Source organism: Otolemur garnettii, unplaced genomic scaffold (assembly GCF_000181295.1).
Source record: "Otolemur garnettii isolate 467f Iridium unplaced genomic scaffold, OtoGar3 scaffold00144, whole genome shotgun sequence".
NCBI classification, from domain to species: domain Eukaryota; kingdom Metazoa; phylum Chordata; class Mammalia; order Primates; family Galagidae; genus Otolemur; species Otolemur garnettii.
Window position 1 is genome coordinate 437253 of NW_003852539.1, and position 17988 is coordinate 455240.

Consider the following 17988-nt stretch of genomic DNA (forward strand, 5'->3'; position numbering starts at 1 on the left):
GACTCAAAGACTGCAGGAGAGGCATGGTGCTGAGTCCTAATACATGCTTGAGGAATTAAATACAAACAGGTTATTATGGACCATACCTGCGGAATCGTGGTCTATAACCCCGATACATATTCTGTCTTACTGGTCTACCTTGTTCTCCTGCACCCTGGTTGTCAGCACCCTGAAAAGACAATGGACATCAAACCTACTAGATCAGTAACGTAAGAATAAAACCCAACAAATCCAAAATCTGCATACAAGAGTTAACAAAACTCCCACAAACCCAATCATCTAGTAACTGTGATTACACTATAAATTATTAATCCTTGTTATTTCCTATAAGAATCAAGATGTTGTACGCCCCTGGGTAAAACGCTCAACTCTAAGTTAAACTTTACCTTATAATGGAAAACAATATAACCTGAACATTTGTACTCTCACATTAATTTCGGAACAACAACAAAAAAAAGGACAAAAGGTATTGGTATAAAAAATAGACACATACAGGCAGTAGGACAGTGGTTATGGTGCTGGCCACATGTACCAAGGCTGGTGGGTTTGAACCTGGCCTGGGCCAGCTAAACAATAATCACAACTGCATCAACAAAAAAACCCACCTGGGCACCTGTAGTCCCAGCTACTTGGGAGGCCGAGGCAAGACAATCGCTTAAGCCCAAGAGTTTAAGGTTGCTGTGAATTGTGACCCCACAGCACTCTACCTTGAACACAGTCCTGCTGCAAGTTATTGAGTTATTACATGTTGTTGTTGATCCTTTTTCTTTGGGTGAAAACTTACCTCCATCACTTCTCCCTGCACAGGAGGGTTGGAATACTGTGGTCGACGCCCATAGGGTCTCCTCATGTAGTAAGGTGGGAACCTTCGCCTGCGGTAGGGCCGGCGTTGTTGGGCCTGGCCTTCAGGAGCACTCTCCGATCCCTCGTTCTTTTCCCCGCTCTCACTATTCTGGTAATTCTGCTGGTAATTGCGTGGAGGACCCCTGCGACGTGGATAGCGCCTATAATGGTTACGGTCTGCTGCATATTTACTGCCTTGAACTGGAATTCCACCAGGGCCTGTAACATTTGCTGCCTCCGCACCCTACAAAAGCCATTATATATTTTGATGGTGACAAAGGAAATCAAAACACTTTCCACAAATTTCACACAAAGCCATAGGGAAAAAAGGGGCAAAGGGGAGGAGTCTGAGTAGCCAAGGGTACATAGGAATGACTAAGTATCAGCTCCTCACTGTTCTGAAGAGAATGCCCTCTAACTCCAGCCAGCACATTAGGGTGGTCACCTGAACACATCTATCCACTTTAGGGCCACCACCCTAACAGATGAGACCTCCAAAATATTTCCATACTGAAGTCAAACCTTTACACAAAAAGCATCCTCACCTTTTCTCCTTCAACAACATCAAACTCCACAGTCTCTCCATCTCCTACACTGCGAAGGTACTTCCTGGGGTTATTCTTCTTTATGGCAGTCTAGTAATATCACATTCCAAAAATAGATTAACAGGGGAGAATAATGTGCTTTTGCATTTAATATGTACCAGAGTCAATATTATTTTAGCTTGGATATATACTTAAATCTTAAGATTTACTTTAGACCAAACTGTCAATAAATTTAGGAGTATAGGGACCACACTACCCCCATCCTCAACCAAAAGACTCCAAACTTACAAGGTCCCAGAATTTTACTACTATTTACAAAACTAAAAACAAGTAATTAAACACCTACGACAGACACTACTATGTATGTTTTTAAAAATGCTTTTTGTAAAAGCATTATATATGACTTTGAACAAAATGAAGATATCCATCTATCCCCCAACAACTGCACTTAATAGAGGATAGCCCCACATAGGGCCAGTTTAGATGACAGGCGAGTTTGGTTTTGTATGCTTCAAAGTTGACCAAACCAACTTTGTCCCTGTTACCATATCAAACTCAGTAACAAATGTCAACCAAAATCCCTTCCAACCTGTCTGTGATAATTCAGTGGAAATGCAATTCACATGTATTAACTATGCCATTCTTAAGGACTGTTGGTTATTACAGCCCCAGAAATACAATAAGTCTTAGAGATCTGTTACTTCTATGTCTTCTGTTGAAAGTAAAATAAAAGGGAAAAATAATACCTCACATTTTTATGTAGTATTTTATAAAGTTCTTTCACATGTTGTCTATTCAACCTCATTGTGACAGAGAATGTGAGGTATCATTACTCCTTTTTTACGGGTTAACAGGTTTTTTAAAGTCAGGTGACTGACTTGCTAAAAGTCATGTTATGTATGCAGCACAGTGGAGACTTTTTCTAAACCCAGGTCTTGGGATTCCAAATCCCATGTTCATTCCACATCACAGCGGTTTCCATTACAGGATCACTCATGCATTTCCATTCCAGAAGAGGCAGGAAAACCAACAAATCTGAGGCCAATTAAGCTAAGTTGCCCAGAACTGCAGTCTCCTTGATACACAACCAAGACCAGAGCAGCTGAAGTCTCAAGAAACAACATGTTGAAACCACTTCCAAAATAAAGAGGAAAGCATATTGGTGACACCTTGTGAATCGGTATAACTAGGTGAAGTCAAATAATTGATCTCATCTGTCATCTAAACTGTCACATAGTTTTCATACCTTTCACATATAGCCAACTATCAATTACCTGCAGTCACAGGGGATAGCAAAAGTATGGATAAATAAAACCCCCAACTCCTATTACATTCAGTCAACACCTCCAACACCCCCCCGATCCCAACCCTCAAGGGTTGCCAACAGGCAGCGGGACTGACAAGCCTTGCTGTCTCTTGTTTCTCTGTCTACATATTCTTTTGAACATAAAGGAACAAGTAAATTGTCTTTATCCAAAAAAGAATACCAATTTCTTAAACATTTGCTTAGAATAATTATGCTGTCTGAGTACGACTGTATTTATTTACAGTTAGAACTTAAATGACTCCATACTTACATTTGACCCTGGGATTATCTGATAGGGTTTTGGATGTACTAGAAATTGATCTGGCTTCCCCCTTGTCATTGAATGTTGTATAGGACACTTCACAGAGCTATAAAGCACCAACCTAAGACAGCCCTTCCTAAGAAGCATGCTGTCATCCAAGCTCATTGCCTGAATAAATATGCGAGTATGGAAATTGACTTTAGGTCTTTTGATTTCTATAATCTAGTATAAAAAAAGTGGTTAAAAAGTTTATTAACATTATTTAACAAGTTGACAATATTTCACCAGTCTTAGTGAAAGAACTGCATAGAAGAGCATACATACACAAACATGTTTATCCTACTCATTCATACCTTTGAGAATAAGTTCAATAGAACCTATAACATACTCAAGCTTGAGACATTAGTGTTCACTTGGCAGTGGCTTGCTTTAATAATAGTCTTAATTCCTTATTATCCACGCATTTCCAAAACATTTTCCTTAAATGATCCTTGAGGAGAAAGTTCAGCATAGCACTTATCCTACATTATAGTCTTCTCCCATACCACTGGAAGAAGCCAATCTAAAAATTAATAAGCAATTACCAACTTTGCTGCACCTACCACCTTTCATTTATTTATCCTTAAACCTTCAAACCTCCTCCTTATTCCTTATTCTTCATTATTCAAACCAGTTAAGGCTCTCCAAAAAGTAAATTAAAAAAAAAAAGCTTTACCCATTCAAAGTACCTTTCCTTATTTTCTAGAATCTACTTCAATTACTGTTTTGCACCTCCTTCCCACGATTATTTGTCTTTAATGGTAGCTTTAACAGCAGCTGAACATTTCTTTCTTTCTTTTTTTTTTTTTGGCGGCTTTTGGCTGGGGCTGGGTTTGAACCCGCCACCTCCGGCATGTGGGGCTGGCGCTTTACTTCTTTAAGCCACAAGTGCCCCCAGCTGAACATTTCTTGCCAAACTTAGTAATTATACAACATCAGTTCAAGTTTAGAATCATGGAGGTTATTTGTTTATCTGGAATTAGGTAAGTAAACAAATTCAACATTTTACAAAGCTAAAGCTAATAGGAAGTATCAATCCAAAATACCTATTTTAAGTGAACTCCAATACAATGTATACATTTTAAGTATGCTACTACTCTTAGTGTAAGAACTAGATTAACCAGGGGTTGGACTTAATAACCTTTGTAAGGAACAACAGTAGAGAAGACAAACCCTTTTCTTCCCCCAACCTTTAGTCAAATATCTACATAAGCACTCACCTGGTGTACAAATACATCTTCCTTGGTGTCATTCCTGCAAGATAAAACCAAGTTCAACAAGTTAGAAAATGGAACATATTAATTAGTGGGACCACACCTAAGGTGCATCTTACACGGGTACACGTGAAATTTACTAGGTGTAGAATATAAATGTCCCTAATACAATAACTAAGAAAATGCCGTGAAGGCTATGTTGACCAGTTTGATGAAAGCATTTCAAATTGTATGTAAAACTGGCACACTGTACCCCATGATTGCATTAATGTACACAGCTATGATTTAATTAAAGAACAAACAGAAAATCAAACTTATTTTCATATTGCCAAAGATTTAAGAATACACCTGGTGACTGGTACACTATTTCTCTAAACTTCCTGGTTGCCACCTAGCAGGAAATTTAGGAAATAAACAATGTCACCACGAACTCTCCTGTAAAGACTAAGTAATGTAAACAGTTATAACTGCAATACCTGTAAGAAATCAAAGTGTGACTTACCAAGCCACAATTAAGAAGGCAGCAATGACTAGCAACATACATTAGGCTACTCCTCCTATTAAACATTAACAATGTTCTGGCACACCCCACTCTTCTTGCCTCTATCTAGAAAGCATGGCTACCAACAAGTAGAAATTTCTTTCTTTCTCATTTCAACCTTAACCTGAGTCCCAGCTACTCCGGAGGCGGAGGCAAGAGGATTCACCCTCTTTAATTCCTAATTTTCCTTAAAGTCATAACCCCTTGCACACCCTGGAATTTGTAGGTCACAAAGAGAACCCTAATGTAAACCATGGTCTTTGGGTGGTAAGTCTGAATGTAAGAAAAAGAAGCCTAGTAAGTCAGTTATAAAAGCGAGTCCAGGGAGGTGCCTGTGGCTCAAGGAGTAGGGTGCTGGCCCCATATACTGGGGGTGGTGGGTTCAAGCCCAGTCCTGGCCAAAATCGAAAAGCTAGTTCAGAAGCCCAGATCAGGACTGATGGATAGCCTAGACTAAGAGGCCATGTATGAAGGAGGTAGTTGAAATATCCTTGAGGCAAAAACAGGAAAGAATTGTGGATAACTAGATGTTAAGAGTGAAGAAGAAATGGACAATAATCTGACTTTTTAAGAAAAGTCTTGGAGACTGGATCAAGGTGATGGTACCAGTAGGAAAAATAGACTTCTAGGCATTTAGTGATCTATCAGTAGGTCAGAGTCAGAAAAATGTCAATGGTTCTTTCTAGTGTTTAATGACAGAGGGAACAAAAGTTATAATCAACTACAACGACTATCTTATTTTTAGTTTCTTGCTGATCTATGGAACAATGTATATAACAAAGGATCCACACTAGATTAATTTTGACTTGCACATTATAGCTTGGACTGTCACAAGAACATTTTTAGCTTATGTGAATAAGATAATTCTGAAATTGTTTGTTTTTTGAGACAGGGCCTTGCTCTGTTGAATAACTATTAGCCAGGTGCAGCGGCTCATGCCTGTAATCCTAGCACTCTGGGAGGTTGAGGTGGGTAGTCTGCCTGAGCAGCAGGAGTTCAAACCAGCCTGAGCAAGAGCAAGACCCCATCTTTAAAAAAAAAATAGCTGGGTGTTGTGGCAGGTGCCTATAGTCCCAGCTACTTGGGATGCTGAGGCAAGAGGATCGTTTTAGCCCTAGAGTTTCAAGTTGCTGTGGATTATGACACCATGGCACTCTACCCCAGGCCAACTGAGTGAGACTCAGTCTCAAAAAATAAGATGCCAAAAATGGCCATCTAGAATTATGCTCTAAACCTTTAGTTACTATTAATGTTTCAGAGGAGGGAATGGAGGCACCCCTAGTACTACTGTGCCTTACCCTCCATGGTATATGTTTTGAGACTCAAAAGGCACATGCCTTCACCATACCTTAACTAATGGTGGTGGTTACAGACAGGGCAACTAGTTTTAGATTCTCCTTGCCACTAGACTGCAAGGAAATCATGAAGGATAAACTATGCCTCATTCTTTTTTCTATACTAGCAGCCACCATACTAAAGCAATGATAGGTACTCAAATCATTAAGAGTTAATATTTATTGGGTGTCCGTTACTCACTAAATATTATTAGCCAGCTGAGTGGCACCTGTGGCTCAAGCAGTAGGGTGCTGGCCCCATATACCAGAGGTGGTGGGTTCAAACCCAGGCCTGGCCAAAAACTACAACACCCCCCCCCCAAACAAATTAAGTATTAGCCAACTATTAAAAGTAAAATGTAATTAAATACCCTACATGCCTTAGGACGGCGGTTCTCAACCTGTGGGTCATGACCCATTGCCTTAGGATCTTACATCCATAACCAACGCTCAACTGATAAGTGAACATGTTGTTTATCTTATGTATTACATACTGTTTTTCATTTTTTCTTTTCTTTTTTTTTTTTTTTTTTGCAGTTTTTGGCCAGGGCCAGGTTTGAACCTACCACCTCTGTCTGGTATATGGGGCCGGTGCCCTACTCCTTTAAGCCACAGGCGCTGCCCTATATATACTGTATTCTTACAATAAGATTAAGCTAGATGAAAGAAAACCTATTTCAGTAAATGATAAAACATGCTATAATATCTCTATATTTATGCATTCTTGACACACCCAACCTTTTCCTTTCTGGGTTTTTTTTTTAGTTTTTAGCCGGGGCTGGGTTTGAACTTGCCACCTCTGGCACATGAGGCCAGTGCCCTATTCTTTTGAGCCACAGCTCTGCCCCCACTTTCTGGATTTTTAAAGTAGTTCTTACGTATTCCTATGTTGTACCTGTTAGGTGGGAACTTACTGAGCCCTCTACACCCTTCTCCCAAAATATGTTTCAATAACCATCTCCAAGTTTTTCTAATTGTCACAAATCCTTGAAAAATATTCTAAAGTTATCTATTGGAATAAAATCTGTGTATAAAAAAAGTAGTCCCTTGTAGTTCAAGCCCATACTGCCTGAGGGTCAATTGTGTAATAGTTGTTTACTCTAGGAAATTTTAAAATCAAAGGATTTTTCTTTGGGGGGTGGCAAATCTTTTAAGCCTTTCCTAGTGCCAACATTTATTTAGTTTTCATCGACTACCCACAAATTATATAGCTAACAGACAGACCTACTATGATCAAGTTAGTATCAGTCAATCATCTTTCCACAAAGCTACACTTTTTCTACCCAAAGCCACACATTAGCCACTTGGGACTCTAGGCGGGAAGATGGCTTGAACCAGGTGTTTGAGGTTGTAGTGAGCTGTGATCCCGCCACTGTGCTCCAGCCTGGGCAACAGAAGACCCACATTTTAGGCTTATGTGAGACCAGATACTCTGCAAAAGATGATACCCATTCTCACTCTCCAGGCCATATAAAAACAAAAGATTTATCTTGGCATTTGTAGCTCAACGGCTAAGGCATCCGCCACATACACCAGAGCTGGTGGGTTTGAATCCAGCAGGGGCCTACCAAACAACAATGATAACTACAACCAAAAAATAGCTGGGCGTTGTGGCAGGTGCCTGTAGCCCCAGCTACTTGGGAGGCTGAGGCAAGAGAATCGCTTAAGCCCAAGAGTTGAAGGTTGCTGTGAGTTGTGACACCACAGCACTCTACCAAGGGTGACAAAGTGAGATTCTGTCTCAAAAAACAAAACAAAATAACCCCCCCAAAACAATCAAACAAAACAAACCACAGAAGATTCCAAAATGAGATAAAGTCCTGTGAGCAACATTTAATTTGTAAAGTTGACCTGCACACTTAACTAGAACTTTTAGCAATTATAAATTTCTTAACACTAAAATGTATCAAGTATTAAACAGCTCACATCTGGGGAACCAGCAGTAGGCACAGAGGAACCTCAGTGACATGCCTAGAGACCATTAAGTCTTTCAATAACTAATGACTAAGAATAGCCATCCTAAACTGAAGACGGACTCGGTCTATTTCAGAGATAGCATAACAACAACTGGTGAACACAAATGACAAATCAGAACACTAGAGTTCAAATCCCAACACTGCCACTTAACTTTAGTGCCTCAGAGTTAACAGTACTGATACTTCAATGTGTGAAAGAAGTCACCTTTTAGTTATACAGGCATCAAATACCTCCCAAGGAGACTAAATATGACAGGCATGACTATGTTTCTAAACAGGAAATAGCTAAGCCTTTCCCTAGCTTGGTTTATTGTATCTTCTTAGAACCTGGGTAATAAACTTAAATGTGTATATAGAGGCTTGGTGGGAAGGGTAGTGATCAAGGTAAGACAACTAAGTGGAACAGACTGATTATAAAAACAAAGAAAAAAAAGAATGTATGCCCCATCTAAAAGTGGTGACAATACTCAGGGCCAATTGGTTTTTATTTATGTCAACACAGACCCCTCAAACTAGCTAAAGTCACAATATTAAAAATATGACAATCTGGATTATTTTTGGTGTCATCTCTTTAATTTTTAATGTTAGTAACTCCAATTTTTTTAAAGTCACTGTATGACCTCTTTATTCCCTTTGCTCCAAATTCCTTGCTTACCTCAAAACTTTAGAACAATTAAGCATTTTTAAACACTCTGAATAACACAAAAGTATTTCCATTCTGGTCATAAAAGTTGCATGCATGTCCCATTGAAAAATAAATCATTACTGAGCAATTTGTGGTCATCTTTCATGAAGTTTGGGGAATATGGATTAATCCTTAATAGCTAATAAAATCAAACAGTAATTTAGAGGGGGGTGGCTAATAAACCCCTCTAGTCACATAGTCCCAATTATCTCTTACAGACTCAGTATGCAAAGGAATAACTCAAATGAATTTCTCACAATTTCTAGATCAGTCTAACAAAATAAAGCCCAAATTTTTGCTATATTAAAAGCTTTCTGCTCTTTAAAATTAGCTTCTTATACACAATATAATCATCTGGGGAAACCTTTAAAGAAATAATTCAACTAAGGCTGTAGCAATTTATTATAGGTGATAATTTAGGCTGGGACACACTCAAAACACCGCACCCTCTCTTTTATAAAGAAGCAGCGTAGGGCATGTTACCTCTTCCTATCTGTCCTCCCTATGGAGAGCTAGGTGCCTCTAGCTCTGTATGTTATTTGCTCTACTACACAAACTACACATACAACCAAATGCTGCTACCTTCCAAACTGCATTTAAGACCTACATTTTCCTTGAATAAGGCAAACCTCTCTTGATTTAAAGGAAGTCACATTTTTTTTGAAGCATCTTAAATGTAATGTAAATGATGTATCTGATAGAATACATTCCTTTTTCTTCCTTAGTTTTTATTCTCCTTCCTGGTCCCCAAATCATATTGATGAAATCAATTTTTTTTAAAGCCCTGGCTCTAGTTTGGGTGGCCATCCTCCCAGGAAATTTAACGTTGTTCTGTTCCTCTTACTACAAGAGAAGTAAGATAAACCTTTACTGTAAGATGAAGCTACAAACTACATCTACACTACAAACTACATTTCACCATCCTTAAAGCAACCAGTTTAGAAACATAAAAGCCCATTTCATCAGATGATTTGACAAAATGGAGGTTAGGATAGTCAAACAAAGGATCATCAAAAGCCAATTTATACTTAACTTGCTCTGGAGGATGAGCAATTGAATTGTTTCCCAGGCAGAGATATAGTTAGAGAAAGATACCTCCTAAAATACTTACAAAAATGTAAAGAATTACTTTTGTCTTAGATAAAAACTCTTCACTTCAAAAAATGACATACATAACTTTAATGTCCACTTCATGAACTTCAGCATAACAAAAGTATATCCTAAAATTTCTTAAATAGTTGGGTGTGTGGCTCACACCTGAAACCCTAGCACTCTGGAAGGCAGAGGCGGGTCAAAAGCTTGAGCTCAGTTCAAGACCAGCCTGAGCAAAAGCTAGGGAACCACCCTCTGAGGCAAGCAGATTGAGCCCAAGAGTTGGAGGTTGCTGTGAGCTATGATGTCACAGCACTCTATCCAGCTTAAGACTGTTTCAAAAATGAATTTCTTAAATACATACAAAAACTACATTCTATCCACTGAAAAGGCTGCAAGCTACAAGCCCCTTTAAAATGCAATTACAGTATGTCAAAGATTAAAAGTAGTGATTTTGATGGTAATGTCACATAGACCATGAACCTGAAATTCTTGTTAAAAATGTACCCAGAGCTAACAAATCCAAAGCTTGAAGGAGGAATTCAGAGGCTTATCATTTCCAGCATTCCTCCATAGTAAGTATGCTGAAATCTGAAAGCCATCGATATAAGAGGGAAATTCTAACTAAAACACTACGAAATTCAAGAGACCACAAAAAATTGATCACAAGTGTACCTTTGGCCCATGAGGAAGGCAAACAGTAAGACAACTGGAAAAAGATTTTCTTCCTCAAGATTTTGGAAGGAAACACCACCTTCCCCTACAACTGCCAATCAGAATGCCTATAATCTCTGGCTTTCAGTGTTTTGAAAATAACATATGGCTGATCAATGATAATTATGTCGGTCTTTAAGCTTGATCTCACCCATTTTTTATCTACTTCCAAGTATTCTTAAGTGTTCTCTTTTAATCACCTGTTTAACATCCCCTGAAGGAAGGATTTAAGAAACAAAATGCTGAAATAGCACCAAGTATCCTACCTGTAAGGCCAAGATTGCTATTGGCACACATAAGCTGTGCTCTACACCCATGCAATTGCACTACTAGCCTTGGCAGCCATCTTGAAAATGATGCCTGGCTCACAAGGGAACCCATGGAGAGTACAGCAAGTACAGTGCAGTTATCACCAATACTGCTACAAACAATTTTAAAGATAACTCCTAAAGATGTAGTTTGTAGCTTCATCTCACAGTAAAGGTTTATTTTACTCCTCTTGTAGTAAGAGGAACAGAACAACGTTAAATTTCCTGGGAGGATGGCCACCCAAACTAGAGCCAGGGCTTAAAAAAAAATTGATTTCATCAATATGATTTGGGGACCAGGAAGGAGAATAAAAACTAAGGAAGAAAAAGGAATGTATTCTATCAGATACATCATTTACTCTATGAGCAAATGATACAGCCGAGGTGTTAAAAAGACAGTATATATTTGAAATGTTAAACAAAGGCAGTATTAATCTTATGGTAAAGATGACAAAACATCGTGTACTTGACATGTCACACTACATTACCACAAAAAGGTCAATAACGTGTAAATACTTATGTTAATCAGTAGAGCACGTTGTCAAATACCAATTTTAATAAAGTATAAAAGGATGTCAAGAATAACAATGCACTGGACTGTAGCTTCCCCAGTTTGCCCTAACAGTTCATTGACTCCACTTGCCTTTTAACTTGAACCATTTACGAAGCCTTTGAAATTAGCTTCAAATTAGTATTTAGCTGCAAAACAAAGACAACCTCTAGACCCACTAATCCGCCCGTCCCAATCATCAAACAAAAATCACACCGATATACTAGACTAGTACTAACCACTCTTCAGAACACGACCGTGTACCAACAGAAGCTTCAAACAATCCCAAGCCCCGGAGATCCTACGGAGCAGCAAACGCGCTAAAGGAAAGGAATGGAGGCTTCAGAGTCGGGCAGCTCACCTGTTGATGAAACCATATCCGTTTCTTACATTGAACCATTTTACTGTTCCCAAAACCTTCGTTGCTGGAAGACAAAACAAAGCAAAACAACCTACGATTACCAAATGTCCCTTCTACAACAGCCCTGCTTCGGCATCCGGTCCCTCGCATACTGCCGGCCGTAACCACCTGACAGACTTTTCTTTCCAAAGATCGTCGCGGGGCCGCGCTGGGACCACGACGCCGCCTTTGCCCTACACGTGGGTGAACCTAAAGCCTTGAGGCGCCCCAGGGTAGGCCAGGGGCTCCAGACCAAGATGGGCGTGTGCGCAGGCCGCGGGCGGAGAGCACGTGAGGGAAGGGAAGCCGCCTCGGCCCACTCCGGCCTGCGTAGGCGGCGCGCCGCGCCCTCGGGGCACACGCGGAAGGGATCTGGGTGGATAAGTCAGGAACAACGGAGTGCCGGGCCCAAGCGCACGAGGCCGGTTGGCGGGGAGGGGACCCTGCCGCACACGCGGTCCGCCGCGCGCGGCCGCGGGGGGAGGGGCGCGCGGCGGCGCGGGGTCCACAAGGGGCGCGGGAGGCGACGCGCGAGCGCGCCTGCTGGGCGGGCGGGCCCCTGCGAAGCAGATTGGGGGGGGCCGGGGGGAGGGGCAGCCGCGCGCGGCTGAGTCGGTGCCCGTCGGCCGCGCGCCCGCCGGCTCGCCCCGCTCTGGCTAACGGTTCCGCTGCCAGGCTTCTATACGGCCCCACCCCCGGCTCTACCCGGCCCTCACCGATGACCTTCTTGTCCCCGCCGGCAGGCGCCGCCGATGTGAGGCCGCCCGGGCCACCGCTCCCTGCGCCGCTGCCCGTAGTGCCGGGCTTGGTGTCGGCAGCGCTGAGGGCGGGGGCGGCGGCGGGCGGCTGTTGGGTCTCGGCCTCGCTGCTCATGGTTGCGGTGATGGTGACTGGGGCCGGCTGCGGCAGCTACGGCTCCTCCCGATGTGTGATGGTAACTAGGCCGGCGGCGGCGGTGGGGCTGCTCAGGGCTCTCTGGGGTCCGCTCTCCGCTCCCGCTACCGATCGAACTAGCGAGAATGGCGGGACAGGCGGGATAAGCCCTATGATCGACCCGCCCTCGGCATTGTTCACTGGCCAGAAGTGCTGTCAATCTCACCACCTGACCCCAACTCCTGGCTCCTATTGGCTAAGACTTTATCACTCCTCCATTCTCATTGGCTCTTAGGTGGCTAATTCAGCCGACCTACAACCGTTCCTGCCTCCGCTGCCGCCATAGAGACCGGAACTAGAATTAGAGTAGATACCACGAGAACCATAGAGTATACGAGAGGACGGACAGAGAGAACGTGACTTTCACGAGGCTGCTGCCCGCACGGGCCACGGGTTCAGGGTTATGTACCTGCTGAAGAAAAGGCACGACCAAACGCTGGGCGGGGATTAACTGGCCTGACTCGGGCGACGCCTTAGCCCCTCGTGGAGAGAAAGCCTCCTACCCTGTTCCACACATGGACCTTGTGATATCAGATCATTACCGCGAGCATAGAGTCGTTTTTTCTTTAATGGCCGTGTACTCGCAATACAGCCGAGGATTCCTGCAATTGGTTTAAACGTAAGCGTTCGAAGAGTGTGTACTAGAGTAATAGCCGTGGTGGGATCATGCAAACTCCCCGGCCCCAGCATGTTTAGGGCGAGAATGTACCCTGTGGAGACCTGCCTTCTGATCCGTTTCACCAGGCATATAAAGAATGTGTTTTAAGTATTCACGTCTGTTTGTATTGGCTACAATCAGATGTAATACAAACTCAACGTTTATTGAACAAGCTAAACATTCCCATCTGGATTTTACCCTAACTCCCATGTAAAATAGGGATTACTCTCCACGTTTCACAAACCATAAAACTGAGGCTGCCACCTGATGTTACTGAAGTCGCCCACCCACCTTCATTGGTTCTTTATTAAGCATCTACTATCAGTTGGTGATGGAATACTTAAAATTTGAGTTTCAGCCTTCTGATGGAGGCAGAAATTTAAACAGCTCAACACTTCAAACACTCCAGAACTGCAAAAGCACAAAACGTTTTGAGACGGGAAAGTGCTAACTTTCCAAGCACTAGAAGGCTTATGCAAAGAGCAAGGCCAAATGGCAGGAAAAAAAAAAAAGTCTGAGTCTCGGGAAATCCAGGTAAAGTAGTCCAAATGTAAAATAGTCATAATGAAGGATGAAACATTGGATTACAGAGGTAAACAGGATCAATTAGGTATACTTAACTTGAAATTTATTCTAAGGGCAAGACCTAGAAGGGCAATTTCAGATTTGTAAGTGGGGAGTGGCATCTTTTAAAAAAATGGCTGTCCAGTGCAGAATGGGATGTAGAGAAGTAAGGAAACCAGTTAGGAGGTTTGAATATGGTCAATTCCACCTAAAGGCCTCCCTGAGTCCGGTCCTAAAAACTCTATAAATGTCCATCCAGAGTCTCTTCATTCTTACTGCCACTACTCTTGGCCATCCTATTGCTTAGAGCAGGGATGTACAAACTTGTTTTTGTAAGGGTGAAGTAGATATTTTAAACTTGGCAGGGCATTTGGTTCTGTCTTACTAGTCACATTTAGAGTGTGAATGCACTCATAAGTGTGCATGCCTGTGCTGCAAAAATTTTTATTTATTGACACTGAAATATGAATGTCAGAATTTTTAGATGCCACAAAATGCTCGTTATTAGCTTGTAAGCCATAGAAAAACAGGGAGTGTAGCTTGTTGACCTGACCCCCTCTACCCCCACTTAAAACACTGCTGTAGCCTTGAAAGCATTCTACCTCTTTCTTACTCTAATATTCCCCACCACAATAGCCAGAAAGTTTTGAAAACCATTAGGATAATCCAAATTCCTTGATGTAGTTTACTGGACTTTATATGACCTCTCTCAACTTACCTCCCCACTCTTTACATTCCTTGTCCAATCTTCTAGGTGCTCTTTTAGCTGTTGCTCCCTTTGAAAACTATCTCATACTATCCTCTCAACCTGTAACTTCTTTTTTTTTTTCTGAGACAGTCTCACTATGTCGCCCTTGGTAGAGTGCCGTGGCGTGTCACAGCTCACAGCAACTTCAAACTCTTGGGCTTAAGAGATTCTCTTGCCTCACCTTACCAAAGGCACCCCCCACAATGTCCAGCTATTTTTTTTTTAAATAGTTGTCATTGTTTAGTAGGCCTGGGCTGGGTTTGAATGCGCCAGCCCTGGTGTATGTGGCTGGCACCCTTACCACAGAGCTACAGGCACCAAGCCTCAACCTGTAACTTCTTTTCTCCTTTACCTGCTTCTATATCCTTTAGGTTTTGGCTCAGATGTTACTAGGTTAAGAGCCCCTCCCATCCTAATACACTGTATTGCTCTAATTAGAATCATCCCCACTAGACTGTGAGTTCCTTGAGCAAATAGCCATAATACCTTAATGCATTTGTTAAATGACGTAGTGTAGAAAATGAATTGGAAAAGGCAGTACTGGAAGGAGAAAGGTCATCTGGGCAGCTCCACCAATAATCCAGGTAAAAAAGACCTGCAGCAGCAATGTGGACAGAGAGCAGGTGGATTCCAGAGCTGCTATTCATCTGTTCCAGCTGTAGGTGACTTTTGAATGTTAAAAGGAAAATCTTTCCTCAAAAGGCAGTTCTGCCAACACCTAAGGCACTTAAGCTTGCCCTCTAGGCTTTTCTCAAAGTTGGGTTACAAAGACACTAAAATTGCAGCAACACCCCTAAGGATAAGTGAGCAACCTCCCCTCTGCTTTGAAGCGATGGCTTCTCAAGCAGGAAAACAGATTCTGAATATTTATCTTTCAAATGTTACTCTAAGGCCGGCACATCAGGCGTGGCGGCTGATCCTAGCACTGGGAGGCCAAGCAGGTGAATTGCTTGAGCTCAAGAGTTCGAAACCAACCTAAGCAAGAGTGAGATCCTGTCTCTACTAAAAATAGAAAAACTAGCTGGGCATTGTGGAGGGCACCACACATAGTTAGTAGTCCCAACTATTGGGGAGGCTGAGGCAAGAGGATTGTTCAACCCAAGAGTTTGAGATTGCTGTGAGCTATGATACCATAGCACTGCACCCAGAGCAAAAGAATGAGACTCTGGGCTTGGTGCCTGTGGCTCAAGTGGCTAAGGCACCAGCCACATACACCTAAAGTGGCGGGTTCGAATCCAGCCCAAGCCGCCAAAACAACAATGGCTGCAACCAAAAAAATAGCCGGGCATTGTGGTGGGCGCCTGTGGTCCTAGCTACTTGGGAGGCTGAGGGAGGAGACTCGCTTGAGCCCAGGAGTTGGAGGTTGCTATGAGCTGTGATGCCACAGCACTCTACCCAGGGTGACAGATTGAGGCTCTGTCTCCAAAAACAAAAAAGAATGAGACTCTGTCTCCAAAAAAAAAAGTATCATTACTGGGCCAGGTGTAGTGGCTGACACCTATAATCCAAACACTCCGGGAGGGCTGAGGCAGGTGGACTGCCTGAACTCACAGGTTCGAGAATAGCCTGAGCTAGAGTGAAATCTTGACTCTAAAAATAGCCAGGCGTGGTGGTGGGAACTTGTGGTCCCTACTACTTGGGAAGCAGAGGGAAGAGAATTGCTTGAGCCCAAGAGTTTGAGGTTGCTGTGAGCTATGACATCACAGCACTCTACCGAGGACAAAGTGAGACTCTGTCTCAAAAAGAATCATTACTCATTCCATCACTTCATTCAGCAGTCTTCATACTCAATGAGTGTGAAGATGAGCTATTTAAAAAAGAAACTAGTGGGCAGCACCTGTGGCTCAAAAGGGTAGGACACTGGCCCCATATGCCAGAGGTGGTGGGTTCAAACCCAGCCCCGGCCAAAAACTGCAAAAAATTAAATAAATAAAAAAGAAACTAGTTTTCTTGTAGCCACCTTTCTACCACAGCAGAGATCGCCCTGAAGTACAGCCTGTTGAATCTCATCCCCCATCCAACATGGCAGCTCCCAACTACAGAGTTCTGCTAGTCCCCGTGCCATCTGGGAGCTCACACCACCCAGCCTTCCATGGTGACCACAGTACAACTCTAGGGTCTGCCGTTAAGTGGCATAAGGTGCAAGGATATTCATCCTATGCATCTCCTTTGCAAAAAGTAACTCTCACCTTGTCCCCATCTAGACTCTCGCCTAAGAACACAGTTTCCTCTTCTCAGGAAGCTCTCCCCTCCCTGATCATCTGACCAATCCCAACCATCTGTCAACACCTCAAAAGTCACTTCCTCTCACCAATAGTCTCAGCACCCTGCTTAACAACATCTTGTATCACACATACCTGTCATTCATTCCCATGCAACAAGTATTTCTTGAGCATCTATTAGGTAACTGTCTCCTCGGTGCTGAGGACACAGCAATGAAACAAAAGTAAAAGAAAAATAGACAAAATTTCCTGCCCTCAAATTCTAATACTTACTGCCTTGCACTGAAACTGTGCCTGTCTCCTGTCACAAGCAAAGTCCACATGATATTCATTTTCAGCTTCTGCCTAGTTCAGAAACTGATGTGGGATGTAGGTAGATGCCAGATGAAACAATTCAACTGAACAGCCCATCACAAGAATATCAGCTTGGGATCATAGCTGTTTAGCCTCTCTCCTAGCTCTTTACAATTCCTTCCGTCTAGTTACTTAATGATCTCTCCTCCACTAGATAGCAGTCCTTTCTCAGCTGTGTCCCCTGAAGCCTGTTTCCTTGGCCAGAGAGACTTGTAAATATCTATACTGTAGGGCCCTTGTACATCTCACCATCTCCCTTGTCCCCTGAAACTAAGTATACTGACACATTTTTTTTTTTTTTTTTGAGACTAGTCATTATGTTGCCCTCGGTAGTGTTATGGCAGCTCACAGCAACCTCAAACTCTTGGGCTTAAGCGGTTCTCTTGACTCAGCCTCCCAAGTAGCTGGGACTACAGGAGCCCGCCTCAATGCCTGGCTATTTTTTGGTTGTAGTTGTCATTGTTGTTTGGCAGGCCCGGGCTTGGTTTGAACTCGCCAGCTCCGGTGTACGTGGCTGGCACCTTAGCTGCTGAGCTACAAGCGCTGAGCCCTGATACAACATTTTAAACTAAATCCTACTGTCATAGAATTCAGCTATTTGCTACCTCTGCTGTTGTGGCATCTTACTGCCAGTAGTTATGACTCATCCCCAGCCATAAGACAGGAGAAAGTAAATTGGAATGGGAGATCACAGAAAATG

The 17988-nt window shown here is 42.6% G+C and overlaps 1 protein-coding gene across 1 annotated transcript; it reads right to left on the reverse strand.

Annotated features, from left to right (window-relative positions):
- Positions 1-48: 48 nt before the first annotated feature.
- YBX1 (Y-box binding protein 1) lies at positions 49-12858 on the reverse strand. Its single transcript, XM_012810883.2, has 6 exons — positions 12526-12858; positions 11771-11834; positions 4216-4249; positions 1389-1478; positions 785-1087; positions 49-169 (listed from the first exon to the last, which is right to left on the reverse strand). Exons 1-6 carry the CDS (start codon positions 12680-12682, stop codon positions 74-76), a joined length of 744 nt encoding a protein of 247 aa, XP_012666337.1. The 5' UTR covers positions 12683-12858; the 3' UTR covers positions 49-73.
- Between the last annotated feature and the right edge of the window lie 5130 nt (positions 12859-17988).

Bases quoted from the DNA above. Each gene is read 5' to 3' on its own strand.
- YBX1 (XM_012810883.2), bottom strand. From the start codon at position 12,682: ATGAGCAGCGAGGCCGAGACCCAACAGCCGCCCGCCGCCGCCCCCGCC. The intron at 11,835-12,525 runs GTGAGGGCCGGG...TTTGTCTTCCAG, and splicing joins CGGGGACAAGAAGGTCATCG to CAACGAAGGTTTTGGGAACA. The intron at 4,250-11,770 runs GTGAGCTGCCCG...TTTATCTTGCAG, and splicing joins GGATATGGTTTCATCAACAG to GAATGACACCAAGGAAGATG.